This window comes from Cervus canadensis, chromosome 33 (assembly GCF_019320065.1).
Source record: "Cervus canadensis isolate Bull #8, Minnesota chromosome 33, ASM1932006v1, whole genome shotgun sequence".
Taxonomy (NCBI): domain Eukaryota; kingdom Metazoa; phylum Chordata; class Mammalia; order Artiodactyla; family Cervidae; genus Cervus; species Cervus canadensis.
Genome location: NC_057418.1, coordinates 30247675 through 30263264, shown reverse-complemented (window position 1 = coordinate 30263264; position 15590 = coordinate 30247675). Strand labels below are relative to the sequence as shown.

At 44.6% G+C, this 15590-nt stretch overlaps 1 protein-coding gene across 1 annotated transcript in view; it reads right to left on the bottom strand.

The window, feature by feature from the left end:
• Nucleotides 1-2282: 2282 nt before the first annotated feature.
• FNDC1 (fibronectin type III domain containing 1) overlaps nucleotides 2283-15590 on the bottom strand; it is a 113294-nt gene continuing 99986 nt past the window's right edge. The window contains exons 19-23 of the mRNA XM_043457427.1: nucleotides 13493-13572; nucleotides 10184-10213; nucleotides 9029-9190; nucleotides 5140-5262; nucleotides 2283-3076 (exon numbers count right to left, since the gene is read on the bottom strand). Coding sequence (XP_043313362.1) covers nucleotides 2961-3076; nucleotides 5140-5262; nucleotides 9029-9190; nucleotides 10184-10213; nucleotides 13493-13572 — 511 coding nt within the window. The 3' untranslated portion in view covers nucleotides 2283-2960. The remainder of the gene's footprint in view (nucleotides 3077-5139; nucleotides 5263-9028; nucleotides 9191-10183; nucleotides 10214-13492; nucleotides 13573-15590) is intronic.

Here is a 15590-nt window from a genome sequence, read left to right as displayed (position 1 = left end):
GGGAATGGCAACCCACTCCAGTATTCTTGCCTGAGAAATTCCATGGAGAGAGGATCCTGGCGGGCTACAGTCCATGGGGTCGCAAAGTCAGACACAATTGAGAGACTCATACTTTCCCTTTTCACTTTAGAACCACAGATGGTCACTGTTGCATATACAGTGTTTTTGCTTGGTCTGTTTGTTTTGTTTGCAACCCTTTAAATGCACAGAAAAACCATTGTGAGCTCACAGGCCAAATTAAGAACAGGCTGAGGGCTTCAAATCAAAAGTGTAGACATCTCCAGCTATATTTCAGCTCTTTCAGTGATGAACATCTCAGTATTTTCCAACAAGGCTCATTTGGTAATTAAACTCTTCTTAAATTCCTCTAGAATTCTAAAAATCCTTGAGCCAATTTTCCTTTTCCTTTAATTCCGACTTGTGTCTACTCTGACCTCCAGAGCTGGCAAACCCTTTTCTTCCTTAAAGCCTTGGAAGTAGACGAAGTCTTTAGGAGAACAGTCCCATTCATTTTATCCTAACTTGACACAGAATGGTTTCCAGACCCTCTACAATCTTGAATGCCCTTCTTGGCATCTTGCTGCCAGTAGAGCTCCTAAAACATGTCCTCCCGGACCTCACAGCTCTAGAAACTTCATGTAACCTCTGTGGATGTGTTTGAACTGTTGCATAACCTAATTTGGAGGGAATATTGGAAACACTATCACCTTCACATAGATTCAGTGTTTTTGTTTTGGCTGAGCTATAATCTGGCCTCTGTAGTAATTTCCATAAAAAATTGAAACATCTCTTTGTAATAAAAGTTCAGATTTTTAGATTGAAATACAGTCAGAGATTCCAGGAGGAGCTCAAAAAATAATTGCATGAGTGAATGCCACTGAAATCTTTGTTTTTCAGTGAAGTAAGTGTAAATCCTTCTGTGGGAAATGTGTTCTTTCGTGTATGAAACAAGTATAAAGCCCTTTGGGGTGAGGCTGACCAGGAAGACGGTTTAGTGTATGAAATAGTGAGTCACAGGGGAGAGGTGCCTGCATCTCTATATTGGGCCCTTGATCCCCCATCTCTTCTTCAGGAGGCCCCATAATGAAGAAGATGGGTGTATAGGGAAAATTCACTTATCTTTCAAGGTCTTATCTTTGGCTTGGCATTGTGAAGCATGCTTGAAGGTTAGTGTGAAAAAATAGGTGTTTTTAAAGACATTCCCTTTTTCATAATTCCACTTTTATGTACAAGAGCCTCAGAAACCCAGAAGATTTCTATCCTAGTGTTTTCCTAGCCATCAGAATGCCTGCATTTTCTCTACTGTTGTTTACTGCAGGAGGGGATTGTGGGTGTTGCTGAAAACGTCCGCTCCTGCTACCCCATCACAAAGACCCGCAGTGACTTGTTTCCTTATGCTTTTTACCTTCACACCTACCAGACACACCAGGCTTCACTTCCACCTGGCGCTGGCACTGAAAATAACTGATTCCAGTAGCAAACCAGTTTCCACCCTTACATCGTTTACACAGTGGTCCAGCCCCTGGGCCCCAGAACTGTGTCTGCCTCTGGCTTGTTCCCACTATGGATTCTTGTTTCTGTTTAAAATTGTTTTGGCTGCACTGGGTCTTCCTAGCAGCAGGCGGGCTTTTTCTAGTTGCAGCGTGTGGGCTTAGCTGCACCTCAGCATGAGGATCTTCGTTCCCAGACCAGGGACTGAACCCACACCTCTGACTTGGAAGGCAGGTTCTCAACCACTGGGTCACCAGGGAGGTCCCTCCCACACCCCTGCTGTCTTTCACCTTGAAACTTAAGAGAAGACAAACCCTTCATTCCCCAGAGCTGCCCGAGGACACAGAGGTAACATGCACTCGCCAAGAACACCATATTTTAAGAAGAATTAGAACAAAATGTCTCTACTTAAACCCTCTTGTTCTGCAGTCGAGGAGGGTAAGATATTTTGAGGACGAGACACTGGGCTCAGCAGGAAAGGGGAAAGGAGTCTTTTTAAACTGGATTTTAAAATTATTTGGGACCTAAAATCTTAATCTGGAAACACACTAGATCTGTCCTCACAGAGCCCTCCGGTTCATTTTTCACATGGGTGTGGAAGGTGGAAATCACTCAGTTTGCTACTGGCTCATAGCATCACTACATCCCAGTCATTTCCCGGGCTTGGCAGCATTCATGGAAAGAACCCACACCTTTCCATTCTTGCCATGTTATACAGAATACATATTCTCTGAAGCCTTCTAAAAAGATGTTCACAAACAGCACCTCTGCTCCAAAAAGTCCCACACACATTTATGGAGTGAACAAGTACAAATTTAGCAATTTTAATCAATGTCCTTGCAGATGAGTGTAGATATGTATATGCATATATACATATATATATATATATCTCAAAATTGAGAATTTACAAGTAAGATTTGATACATTTGGTCTAGCAGTGGGTAAGTCCACAGAGTAAATCTTAAGTAGGCTACATTTCCTTCGGTGGCGTTTTTAATAATTCAGTTCTACTGCATAGAGAGGGATCCAAAGCTTAAATTTAGCTACTTTGAGAGGAGTCCAGTGAGAAAAAAGAAAGCGGGTGGTGTTCCATGAAGGGAGCTGAGCATGTTGATACTGATCCCTGGAGATACTGAAGCATCTGAACTTTGAGCCTAAAAAGGTTGAAAATCACACCGTGCATCCCTGTAGCTGAGTGTCTGTGCCATCTCTGGGACGTGCTGCTATAAGTAAAACCTGTAGAGACGCAAAGTTAACGGCAACATTGAAGCCGGTGTGTGGTCCAGGCCGAGACGTAGGACTGAGCTCCAGATTGAAGATGCCTGAAGTGTCCAGTGTCCACTGTGTGGCCTTGCTGATGCCGGGGACAGCAGTGGGGCTTGGACACTGCCTCTTTTCCTGCTGGCAGGCCCTCACTCAAGGTAACGAGGGGGTCAGCAGGGCGAGCTTCCAGCATGATCTTCCTGCGGTTACCACTTCCCCGGGATGGAGACCCCACACTCGTACCAGCCCACATAGTAGTAGGGGGTTCCAAAACCTATGTTGCCAAAGCTGACTGGCTCCTGGCGGTACTGGCGATAGTAGCCTGGAAGGTTAAAAAGAGAGAGAGAGAAAGAAAATGCATCTGTGACACTGTGATTTATAATAGAAAATGGATATTTGGTTTTCATCCCCACTCCTGGCACAAGGCTCCCCAAACCCTTGGAATTTCCTGAGTGGTAAGAGCAATAACTCTGATGTTGAAGCTGAAACTCAAATGTTTTGGCCACCTGATGCGAAGAGCTGACTCATTTGAAAAGACCCTGATGTTAGGAAAGATTGAAGGCAGGAGGAGAAGGGGACAACAGAGGATGAGATGGTTGGACGGCATCACCGACTCAATGGACATGAGTCTGGGTAAACTCCAGGAGTTGGTGATGGACAGGGAGGCCTGGCGTGCTGTGGTTCATGGGGTTGCAAAGAGTCGGACACGACTTAGCAGCTGAACTGAACTGAACTGAAGAGCAATAAAGGTGTCTGGGAAATGATTATTTCATAATAAACCTCTTCAACCACACGTGGGCTTATGTTAATGAAGTGGCTTCTGGAAAGCACCTGAGGGTAAGGGCTGGTCGCCAGAGGACCAATCGTGGGAATATGGGGTGGGGGCTTCCGTCCCACCCCCAACCTCAGGGAGGAGAGAGGAGTAGAGATTGAGTTCAGTCACTCATGGTCAATGCTTTCATCAACTGTAGCTATGTAACAAAGCCTCCATGGGCTTCCCTGGTGGCTCAGTGGTAAAGAATCCACCTGTAATGCAGGAGCCACAGGAGATGTGAGTTCAGGCCCTGGAAGAGAAGATCCTCTGGAGGAGGGAATGGCAACCCACTCCAGTATTCTTGCCTGGAGAATTCCATGAACTGAGAAGCCTGGCAGGCTACAGTCCATGGGGTTGCAGAGTCAGACATGACTGAGCGATTGAGCATGCAAGCAATGAAGCCTCCATAATGTGGGTGGGCCTCAGCCAATCAGTTGAAGGCTGTAGTAGAAAAAGACTGAGTTTCCCCGAGGACGGAGGTATTCTGCCTTCAGACTCGAACTGCAGCATCAGCTTTGCCCTAGGTCTCCAGCAGCCTTGTTGGGCTACCCTGTAGATTTTGGACTTGCCAGTTTCCACAACCATATGAGCCAATTCCTTAAAATAAATCTCATTCTCTACTTCTCTCTGTCTCTCTGTCTCTATCTTTCTGCTGTTGGTTCTGATTCTCTGGAGAACCCCGCCTAATATACTTGTTTTATTGGAGTTAATAATGTATTACAAATTGTTAACTTTGAGATAAATATACTTATTTCCTCTTACAATGCCATCATGAAGTAATTGATACACAATCTCCTGAGACATATCCTGGTTGGTTTGCATTTATTTTTTCTTTCTCTGTACTCTTGTTCATGCCATTCTCCACCTGGAAGACTCTCTAATCTTTGCATGAATTTTTATGACTCAGCCCAGACTCTGCCTCTTCTGAAAACTTCCCCTGGCAGCCTCAAGTGGCTTGCCTCTCTTGAACTCAGAGACTGACTATAATCTGCACAATTACCTGATAAACCTGATAATGGGACAGTCATGTGACACAACTTGCCATTGTTTGCACTTTAAGGTGTTTGCTCTAGTTACCTTTCATATATTTATCCTCTCTTTCCAATTCTGACTGTTTCCTGAAAGTAGGGATAAGGTCTTGTATTCCTCTGTATCCCTACCTCTCCGAAGTGAAAGGGAAAGTGTTAGTCACTCATCTGTGTCCAACTCTTTATGACCCCATGGACTGTAGTCCACCAGGCTCTTCTGTCCACGGAATTCTCCAGGCAAGAATACTGGAGTGGGTTGCCATTCCCTTCTCCAGGGGATCTTCCCAACCCAGGGATTGAACCTAGGTCTCCTGCATTACAGGCAGATGCTTTACTGTCTGAGCCAGTTCTCCAAGGCTCACTCCAAATACAGCACATGGTAGGAGTACTTTGTTGATTCCTTATTTTTATGATCAAAAATGCTGCTAACATCCATCTTCAAATGGTAAACCAAAGGCAGAGATAGCGTGAATTTTCTCCTTAGGTTAGCCCTCCTCCCCACCCTACCCCCAGTGTAATAGATCAGGCCTTTGTTCACATTACCTTGAATGTTAGGGAGTGCTTCTATGTAGGACTGAGGCCCTGTTCTTCCATCAAGGTGTGAATCCACAAATTGACAGTGGTCTTCGCCTCTTCCCCAACTGTCCCCAATGCTGTAGAATGTATCTGCAAAAAGGAATTTGATGAGTCAGTGACTGGCCCAAAAATGCTACAGCTGATTTAGGAATTTGCACAAACTTGAAGAATCAACACCAAAAAAAGATGTCATTTTCATCATAGGGGACTGGAATGCAAAAGTAGGAAGTCAAGAGATAACTAACAGGCACATTTGGCCTTGGAGTACAAAATGAAACAGGGCAAAGACTAACAGCAGTTTTGCCAAGAGAATGCACTGGTCATAGCAAACATCTTCTTCCAACAACACAAGAGAAGACTCTATACATGAACATCACCAGATGGTCAACACCAAAATTAGATTGATTATATTCTTTGCAGTCAAAGGTGGAGAAGCTCTATACAGTCAGCAAAAACAAGACTGGGAGCTACTGTGGCTCAGATCATGAACTCTTTATTGCCAAATTCAGACTTAATTGAAGAAAGTAGGGAAAACCACTAGACCATTCAGGCATGACTGAACTCAAACCCCTTAGGATCATACAGTGCAAGTGACAAATGGATTCAAGGGATTAGATCTGATAGAATGCCTGAAGAACTATGGACAGAGGTTTATGACATTGTACAGGAGGCAGTGATCAAAACCATCCCCAAGAAACAGAAATGCAAAAAGGCAAAATGGCTGTCTGAGGAGGCCTTACAAATATCTGAGAAAATAAAAGAAGCTAAAGGCAAGGGAGAAAAGGAAACATATACCCATCAGAGTGCATAATTCCAAAGAACAGCAAAGAGAGATAAGAAAGCCTTCCTTGGTGATCAATGCAAAGAAATAGAGGAAAACAATAGAATGGGAAAGACAAGAGTTCTCTTCAAGAAAATTAGAGATACCAAGGGAACATTTCATGCAAAGATGGGCACAGAAAAGGACAGAAATGGTATGAACCTAACAGAGGCAGAAGATACTAAGAAAAGGTGGCAAGAACACATGGAAGAGCTATACAAAAAAATACCTTAATTATCCAGATAACCATGATGGTGTGATCACTCACCTAGAACCAGACATCGTGGAGTGCAAAGTCAAGTGGGCCTTAGGAAGCATCGCTACAAACAAAGCTAGTGGAGGTGATGGAATTCCAGCTGAGCTATTTCAAATACTAAAAGATGATGCTGTTAAAGTACTGCATGCAATATGCCAACAAATTTGGAAAACTCAGCAGTGGCCACAGGACTGGAAAAGGTCAGTTTTCATTCCAATCCCAAAGAAAAGCAATGCCAAAGAATGTTCAAACTACCACACAATTGCACTCATCTCAAATGCTAGCAAAATAATTCTCCAAAATACTTAATAATTCTCCAAGCGAGGCTTCAACAGTGCATGAACCAAGAAATTCCAGATGTTCAAGCTGCATTTAGAAAAGGCAGAGGAACCAGAGATCAAATTGCCAACATCCACTGAATCATAGAAAAAGCAAGAGAATTCCAGAAAAACATCTACTTCTGCTTCATTGACTATGCCAAAGCCTTGGATTGTGTAGATCATGACAAACTGGAAAATTCTTAAAGAGATGGGAATACCAGATCACCGTACCTGCCTCCTGAGAAATCTGTATGCAGGTCAAAAAGCAACAGTTAGAACTGGACATGGAACAACGGACTGGTTCCAAATTGGGAAAGGAGTGCATCAAGGCTGTATATTGCCACCCTGTTTATTTAACTTATATGCAGAGTACATCATGTGAAATGCCAGGCTGGATGAAGCACAGGCTGGAATCAAGATTAGGAGAAATATCAATAACTTCAGATATGCAGATGACACCACCCTTATGGCAGAAAGCAAAGAGGACTAAGGAGCCTCTTGATGAAAGTAAAAGAGGGGAGTGAAAAAGCTGACTTAAAACTCAACATTCAGAAAACTAAGATCATGGCATCTTGTCCCATCACTTCATGGCAAATAGATGGGGAAACAGTACTTTCTTGGGCTCCAAAATCACTGCAGATGGTGACTGCAGCCATGAAATTAAAAGACGCTTACTCCTTGGAAGAAAAGTTATGACCAACCTAGACAGCACATTAAAAAGCAGAGACTTGACTTTGCCAACAAAGTCTGTCTAGTCAAGACTATGGTTTTTCCAGTAGTCATGTATGGATGGGAGAGCTGGACTATAAAGAAAGCTGAGCACTGAAGAATTGATGCTTTTAACTGTGGTGTCGGAGAAGACTCTTGAGAGTCCCTTGGACAGCAAGGAGATAAAATTAGTCAATCCTAAAGGAAACCAGTCCTGACTAGTCATTGGAAGGACTGATGCTGAAGCTGAAACTCCAATACTTTGGCCACATGATTCGAAGAACTGACTCATTGGAAAAGATCCTGATGCTGGGAAAGATTTATGGTAGGAGGAGAAGAGAATGACAGAAAATAAGATGGTTGGATGGCATCACCAATTCAATGGACATGAGTTTCAGCAAGCTCTGGGGGTTGGTGATGGACAGGGAGGCCTGGTGTGCTGCGGTCCATGGGGTTGCAAAGAGTCGGACACGACCAAGTGACTGAACTGAAGAGGGCGCATTACTTACACTGCGTGTCATACTTTCCATGTTTGAAAGATGGTGACAATGGCACTGATTTCAAAGCATTGTAAGGATTTATTGAGATCATGTATGCTACATACTTAGCAAGTGTTCCTTAAATGGAAACTACTAATATTATAGGCATTTTCAGCCAATAAATGAGAGACCTTTCTACTCTTTGGTTTAAAAAAAAAAGGTGGAAGCTCTGATAGTCAGAGAATATTTTATGAAACCATTATGAAAAGCATGAATATGTGTAAAAATGGTGGGACCTATTTTCATATGTAACTAGAAGTAGGGCGTGTCTGTGGCAGGAGGTGCTGTCTGCTGTCCTTGGTCCTGAACCAGGGCTGCACAGTAGGGCCGGGTTGTTTCTCTCAACCCTGCGATACCAGACATGCTTGTGTAACCTCTCCCAGGAATTCTGAAGCAGAGGAGGAAAAGCGCAGTGTGGGAGAGGGGGAAAAAAGCAGAGAGAAACAGACACTGGTTGTCGGGAGAGGCGTAAACACTGAGAAATTGCTGGAGTGGGGGATGGTTGGGGAGATTTTGACATTATCGAGAAATGATGATCACTAGCAAGAAATAAAGGAACAAAATAACCGACATATGATGAAATATAAACCAGCTGCAGGAAAGTGTTTTTTTTTAATGTTATGCTAAAAGATTAAAAGTTGTGTGAATTTTGCAATATAAAACAACTATGTGTAGGTGGGTGAGTCAAAGCCAGCTGGGTAGAAATGGCATTTTGAAATGTTAGTAGCTCAAAGTATATATGTTATTCTCTGTTTGAATCCCCTACCATGAGGAAAACAATGGAATTTTTGTTTGGACACAGAATAAAGAGTGCAGCTCATCTATGTTTCACCATCTACATTTTTTCTCTGTAAAGCTGTGCCAGAGGCAAAGACCATAGTGTGGACTTGTCCTCAATAATTCCAGCTTACATGCATGCTACTGTTATAGAATCAACAACAAAGAAAAATGGCCTTTGATTTTCTAATAGTATTCTGGACTTCATTCCTAAAAAGTAGTAGATTTAAGATATATACATATATTCCTGGGTACCAATGTGAAAACAGGTCACTCTAGCATAGAGCCTGCAAAACTGGTTTGCATTTGAGCCAGACTGAGACATGACCAGTCCACACCTCAAATGCATCCTGGTGCACCTGCTATGTCAAGTTAGTATCTGATCAACCAGAAACTTTTCATACCTTCTCATAGCACGCCATCCCCAAAGACCTACCTTTCAGGTTGTCACTGAGGTAGATCTTATACCGCAGCGAATTGCAAAGAACAACTCCCACAAACTTCCTGTACCAAGTCCGCTTCACATACTGTCGGCCGTGGCAGTCCGTGTAGCTAGGGTCGTGTTTGAAGGCAAAGGGGATCCAGATGGGCTCACCACCTGGACAACAAAAAGCACATCTTCCAAGTCATGGCGCTTCACCGTGTTTATACCCTTGTATAAAGTACCAGACATGTCGGCTTATTCACTGGGCCTTGCCTTCCTTGCAGGGCTTTTCTGAGCAGTTTTCCCATCTCCCGATGGGTGCTCTCTTTCTTCTCTTCTTTCTTTGTACTGAAGTACAGCTCAGGAGTTCCTCACACCTGAAGATATTTGAACTATTTGCATTTCCATAAAGGACTCTCAGAGTAAGAAAAAACCTTTCAGCCTCAAGGAGTATAAGCTATGATGACAAGTTTGACCTTGGGGGTCATACCATCCTACCTCCCCACCTCAAAGCCCCTGAGCACAGGTGCCTACTGTTCCTGTCACTCCTAAGACCTGTCCTGAACTTAGGCAATAGGTTTTTTTATGTTTATTTGAAAAACAAAGTATAAACTTTTTTGTACTCTTAATCCATTTTGCTATCTTTTCAGCAATTTAAAATATTCAAGGAAGTTAGGAAAATAGTTACCACTTCATAGGTTGCTGGCCGCCCACAATGGTTTTATAGCTATTGTCTGTGCTGTGCTGTACTTAGTTGCTCAGTCATGTCCGACTCTTTGTGACCCCATGGATTGTAGCCTGCCAGGCTCCTCTGTCCATGGGGATTCTCCGGGCAAGAATACTGGAGTGGGTAGCCATGTCCTTCTCCAGGGGACCTTCCCAACCCAGGAATCAAACCCAGGTCTCCTGCATTGCAGGTGGATTCTTTACCAGCTGAGCTACCAGGGAAGCCCAGCTATGGTCTACTCGGGCCCTATTTAACAATTTCCAGACCGTTCTCTTCCCTAGATTAGGAGAGCCGGTGCAAAGAAACCACAGAAGTTGTCAGAAAATTATGACAATACAAAAATGATTTGGCATGTCTACTTGTGAGTAACCCTAACAATCTCATGTTCAATATCCAACTTGGTTATTAGAATGTCAAGATTATCCAGAAGAGAAACTTACCTGGTGGCCTCACGACAAGAAGAGGATTATCTGCAGAATGAAAAAGAAACAGCTGACTTCACTATTATGTCATGGAGCCACATAACTATGGAAATTTTTTGTAAATGAAAGGGCTAACCAAGCTGCATTAGATAAAGAAAGTGTAAAATTCATTTGGCATATACCAAGACTTTAAAAGTTTTATATCACAGACTCAGAAGTTACATTTATATCTTTCTACTCTCTAATTTCAGCCCTCATTTTCTTGATAACTATTTAGATTTGAATTATTTGGGGTTTTTTCTATAGACCTTTATCATGTTAATTCCGATAGTTGCCAAAAGACCATGTTATTTTTGGGAAATGCAGCCATGAACATAGATACATTATGGTAGCAAATTAACCACTGATAAAGGTTTCCTTGTACTCTTTCTTAATTTCTAAGGAGAAACACACTTCTTAGATGAAACAGGTAAAAACACCAATTTTGAAGTCCTTTGCCAACAGGTCCAGTATAAAGCATATTCTCAAAAAAGACTTTTTCCATATATTTTGATTTAGTAGATTTAAATCACTGCATTTAAAAATATCTTCCAACAGCAAATGTTCTGGGATCAAGCTACAGGTATGGAATGATCTAACCGAATGGAAGAGCCACATTAGTGTGGAGCTGACACTGCTGGGCTCCTGTAGGTCTTTGTCTTGGGACCATGGGCACCAACTCTCCCACCTGGCTTCCTGTACAGAGAGGCTGCCAACCCAGGAACTGCCATCATGAACCAGTTGTGTGTACTGTCTCAGACCATGACCACCCGACACTGTGTGTACTGCCTCAGACCATGACCACCCACCATGGGACACTGTGTGTACCTCCTCAGACCATCACCACCCAACACTGTGTATACTGCCTCAGACCATGACCACCCAACACTGTGTACTGCCTCACACCATGACCACCCACCACGGGACACTGTGTGTACTACCTCAGGCCATCACCACCCACCATGGGACACTGTGTGTACTGCCTCAGACCATGACCACCCGACACTGTGTGTACTGCCTCACACCATGACCACCCACCACGGGACACTGTGTGTACTACCTCAGACCATCACCACCTGACACTGTGTGTACTGCCTCAGACCATGACCACCCAACACTGTATGTACTGCCTCAGACCATGACCACCCACCACGGGACACTGTGTGTACTGCCTCAGACCATCACCACCCACCATGGGACACTGTGTGTACCTCCTCAGACCATCACCACCCAACACTGTGTGTACTTCCTCAGACCATGACCACCCACCATGGGACACTGTGTGTACTGCCTCAGACCATGACCACCCACCATGGGACACTGTGTATACTGCCTCAGACCATCACCACCCAACACTGTGTGTACTCCTCAGACCATCACCACCCAACACTGTGTGTATTGCCTCAGACTATCACCACCCAACACTGTGTGCACTACCTCAGACCATGACCACCCACCACAGGACACTGTGTGTACTGCCTCAGACCATGACCACGGGACACTGTGTGTATGGCCTCAGACCATCACCACCCAACACTGTGTGTACTGCCTCACACCATCACCACCCAACACTGTGTGTACTGCCTCACACCGTGACCACCCACCACGGGACACTGTGTGTACTGCCTCAGACCATGACCACCCAACACTGTGTATACTGCCTCAGACCATGACCACCCACCACGGGACACTGTGTGTACCTCCTCAGACCATCACCACCCGACACTGTGTGTACTCCTCAGACCATGACCACCCAACACTGTGTGTACTGCCTCAGACCATCACCACCCACCATGGGACACTGTGTGTACTGCCTCAGACCATCACCACCCAACACTGTGTGTACTCCTCAGACCATCACCACCCAACACTGTGTGTATTGCCTCAGACTATCACCACCCAACACTGTGTGCACTACCTCAGACCATGACCACCCACCACAGGACACTGTGTGTACTGCCTCAGACCATGACCACGGGACACTGTGTGTATGGCCTCAGACCATCACCACCCAACACTGTGTGTACTGCCTCACACCATCACCACCCAACACTGTGTGTACTGCCTCACACCGTGACCACCCACCACGGGACACTGTGTGTACTGCCTCAGACCATGACCACCCAACACTGTGTATACTGCCTCAGACCATGACCACCCACCACGGGACACTGTGTGTACCTCCTCAGACCATCACCACCCGACACTGTGTGTACTCCTCAGACCATGACCACCCAACACTGTGTGTACTGCCTCAGACCATCACCACCCACCATGGGACACTGTGTGTACTGCCTCAGACCATCACCACCCAACACTGTGTGTACTGCCTCACACCATGACCACCCACCACGGGACACTGTGTGTACTGCCTCAGACCATGACCACCCAACACCGTGTATACTGCCTCAGACCATGACCACCCACCACAGGACACTGTGTGTACCTCCTCAGACCATCACCACCTGACACTGTGTGTACTCCTCAGACCATGACCACCCAGCACTGTGTGTACTGCCTCAAACCATGACCACCCACCATGGGACACTGTGTATACTGCCCTCAGACCATCACCACCCAACACTGTGTGTACTCCTCAGACCATCACCACCCAACACTGTGTATATTGCCTCAGACCATGACCACCCAACACTGTGTGTATTGCCTCAGACTATCACCACCCAACACTGTGTGTACTGCCTCAGACCATGACCACGGGACACTGTGTGTACTGCCTCAGACCATGACAGTGGAACACTTCACTGAAGGTCTGAGAGCTCTGCACACCAGCAACACAAAGTAGGGACATCTGAGTGACACTGCTTGCAAGATGGATAGCATTTTAATTAAACCCTCCATATTAAGTAGAGATATCTTTGTCTCCTAGGAAAGGAAGCGTCCTAGAGATCTGACTGATTGAAAGAAGCAACTGCCCCTCAGATCACATGACATGTGTGCACTTCGGCTGCTTGCAATAACAATAAAGAAATTACCTCTGCAACTAGATGGATTCAAAGTTATCTTTCCCACATGGCTAAAAACTAGATTTTCTTCCCTTTTCATTGGAATTTGCTCTTTTCACTTTTCAAGCAGTTCCAGTGAAGACTACTTTTATTATCCAAGTTTTAACTTGGCAGAAAGAAAATCATGTTTATCTTATAAAGTGACATCCAATAAGAACTGACTAAACAGAAGTTTTACTTCTTCAGTTTTCTATTATAGGCCTGATTTCAGATTATTTGTTTTTAAGAAAATGAAAAAAAAAAAAGAACATGAAGTCATCCATACCTGATTCTGTAACAAATGAGACTGAAGAGCTGACAGGTCCATAGCCGTGAGGATTTTTGGCTTGAACTCTAAAATAATACCTGAAATCCAAAGAAAACATATTTTGAAAAAGAACCTTGCTTAATTTTTGTGTAATGAGACAAACAGCCAAACTACTGAGCACTCACTCTGTTCTAGGGTTTGAGTCTTATCTTTTCACAAATGCATACACCATCGCTATTTCTTCATGTTATTTCTAAACTTTCTCATTTTCAAATAACTTTTCAGGACAGTATAATGAACAGCATAGACATGTTCCCACTAGGAACGGAAGGGCGTACTAGGCAAACAGGTCACTTGGACTGTGTGTGTTATTTAGAGCATCAAGGGTTCGGCTGCCCCATGCAGGCCACGCCCTGCAGGCCTGCCGTTGGATGGTATGGCCGCTTTTGTCTCATCTTGAGTTCCACCAGCAAGAGGGAGAAGCTGGAGCAGGGAGAAATGCTTACCGAGCAGAATTCCAGTTCTAGCCTAAGTCTCATCCCTGGACTTCGTGTATAAAAGCAGGATGTCTGACGGATTGATGATGATGCAACCTGCTGTTGGCAGGGAGAGGCTGAGCCAGTCCAGAGGCTGGCCTCCTCGGGGGAACTAACGTAACAGCAATGTTCTGGGCGCAGGACAAGTGCTACGCTTGGCTCTGGAGCCTTAAAATCACCAAGTCTCCAGCTTCTGTGCCTCAAGGAAAGAGAAGCAAGTCCAGGAAGGGGAAGTGGAAAAGGCCTGCAGAGGCTCTGCTGGGGAGTAATCTTTGTCTTGGAACAGAGAATGTGCTAGAAAAAGCACATGGTCTGAATCAGCCTGTTCACCCACAAGGAGATCAGCCAGTTCAGTCGGGAGTCCAAGAGCATCTTACTTTGGACTCTCGTGAGCTACAGGACCAAGAGCAGTGATGAGAAAATACTGGAAGCCAACACAGTTGAGACCTACTCTACCTAAGGTTAACCTTTATGTTGTCCTCCCCCCTGGAATCCTAGGTATTATCTGTGCCCTCTTAGTCCTTAACTGGGGCTTCCCTGGTGGCTCAGATGATAATCTGCCTGCAATGCGGGAGACCTGGGTTCGATCTCTGAGTTGGGAAGATCCCCTGGAGAAGGAAATGACAACCTACTCCAGTGTTCTTGCCTGGAGAATCCCATGGACAGAGGAGCCTGGCAGGCTACAGTCCATGGGGTTGCAAAGAGTCAGACATGACTGAGCAACTATTACATACAGTCCCTAACTGGTTCCAGGTAAAGAAAGAGGGTTAAAAAAAAAACTGGGCAGGGGAGTGTGTCTACCACCTCAGAGAGTTCAGAAGGGGCCTTGGCTTCTGGGCAATAGGAGCTACACTTCAATATTACAAGACCCTATGTTTAAGTCAGACATACAGATCACATGCACTAATTAAGATGCACTAAAGTTTTAAAAGGAAAACTATTTACTCCCAGAGAGCAAAGGCGCATGTCTGTTGCACCTCTGCCCTGGCGCCGAGCCTGCTGAGCATCTGAGCTGAGGTCCCCAGGGGAGCCTCTGGCCTCACAGTTAACGCAGAGGTATTTGACTTTGGGTTTGATTGAACAGACAGCAAAGAAAAAGTCCATTTGATAAAATCAAGTCTTCTCTTAAGCTTTTCAAGAAAGTATATTCACATCTCATTTAGGACAGAATCCTTTTTAAAATTTCATTAAACAAACAAAAAAAAATTTCGTTAAAAAAAAAAAGATATGCACAATTAAGAACATATGAGTTCCCAAATCTCAATTCTCTCAGCACTTTGTGTGTTCTCAATTGTGCATACTTCTAACTCAGCGGGCGTGGAGTTATTTAAGGCAAACTCCGCTGGCAGTTCAAACAGGGGGTTTGGCCTACATCAACGATAACAGTCAAACTTTACAGACGCCTTTTCCTTAAAAAAAAAAAAATAGGAAATCGAAACCTAGGGTGTGATACTGATATTCAGAGGCTACCAGAGACATTTATTTCTGCTGCATGTTTCTCAGGCCATCCCTGGAAGCAACCTGGTACCACTTCCCCAGCTCGGCAGAGGGGAGCACCCTGTGCGGAAGAGGAGACGGCA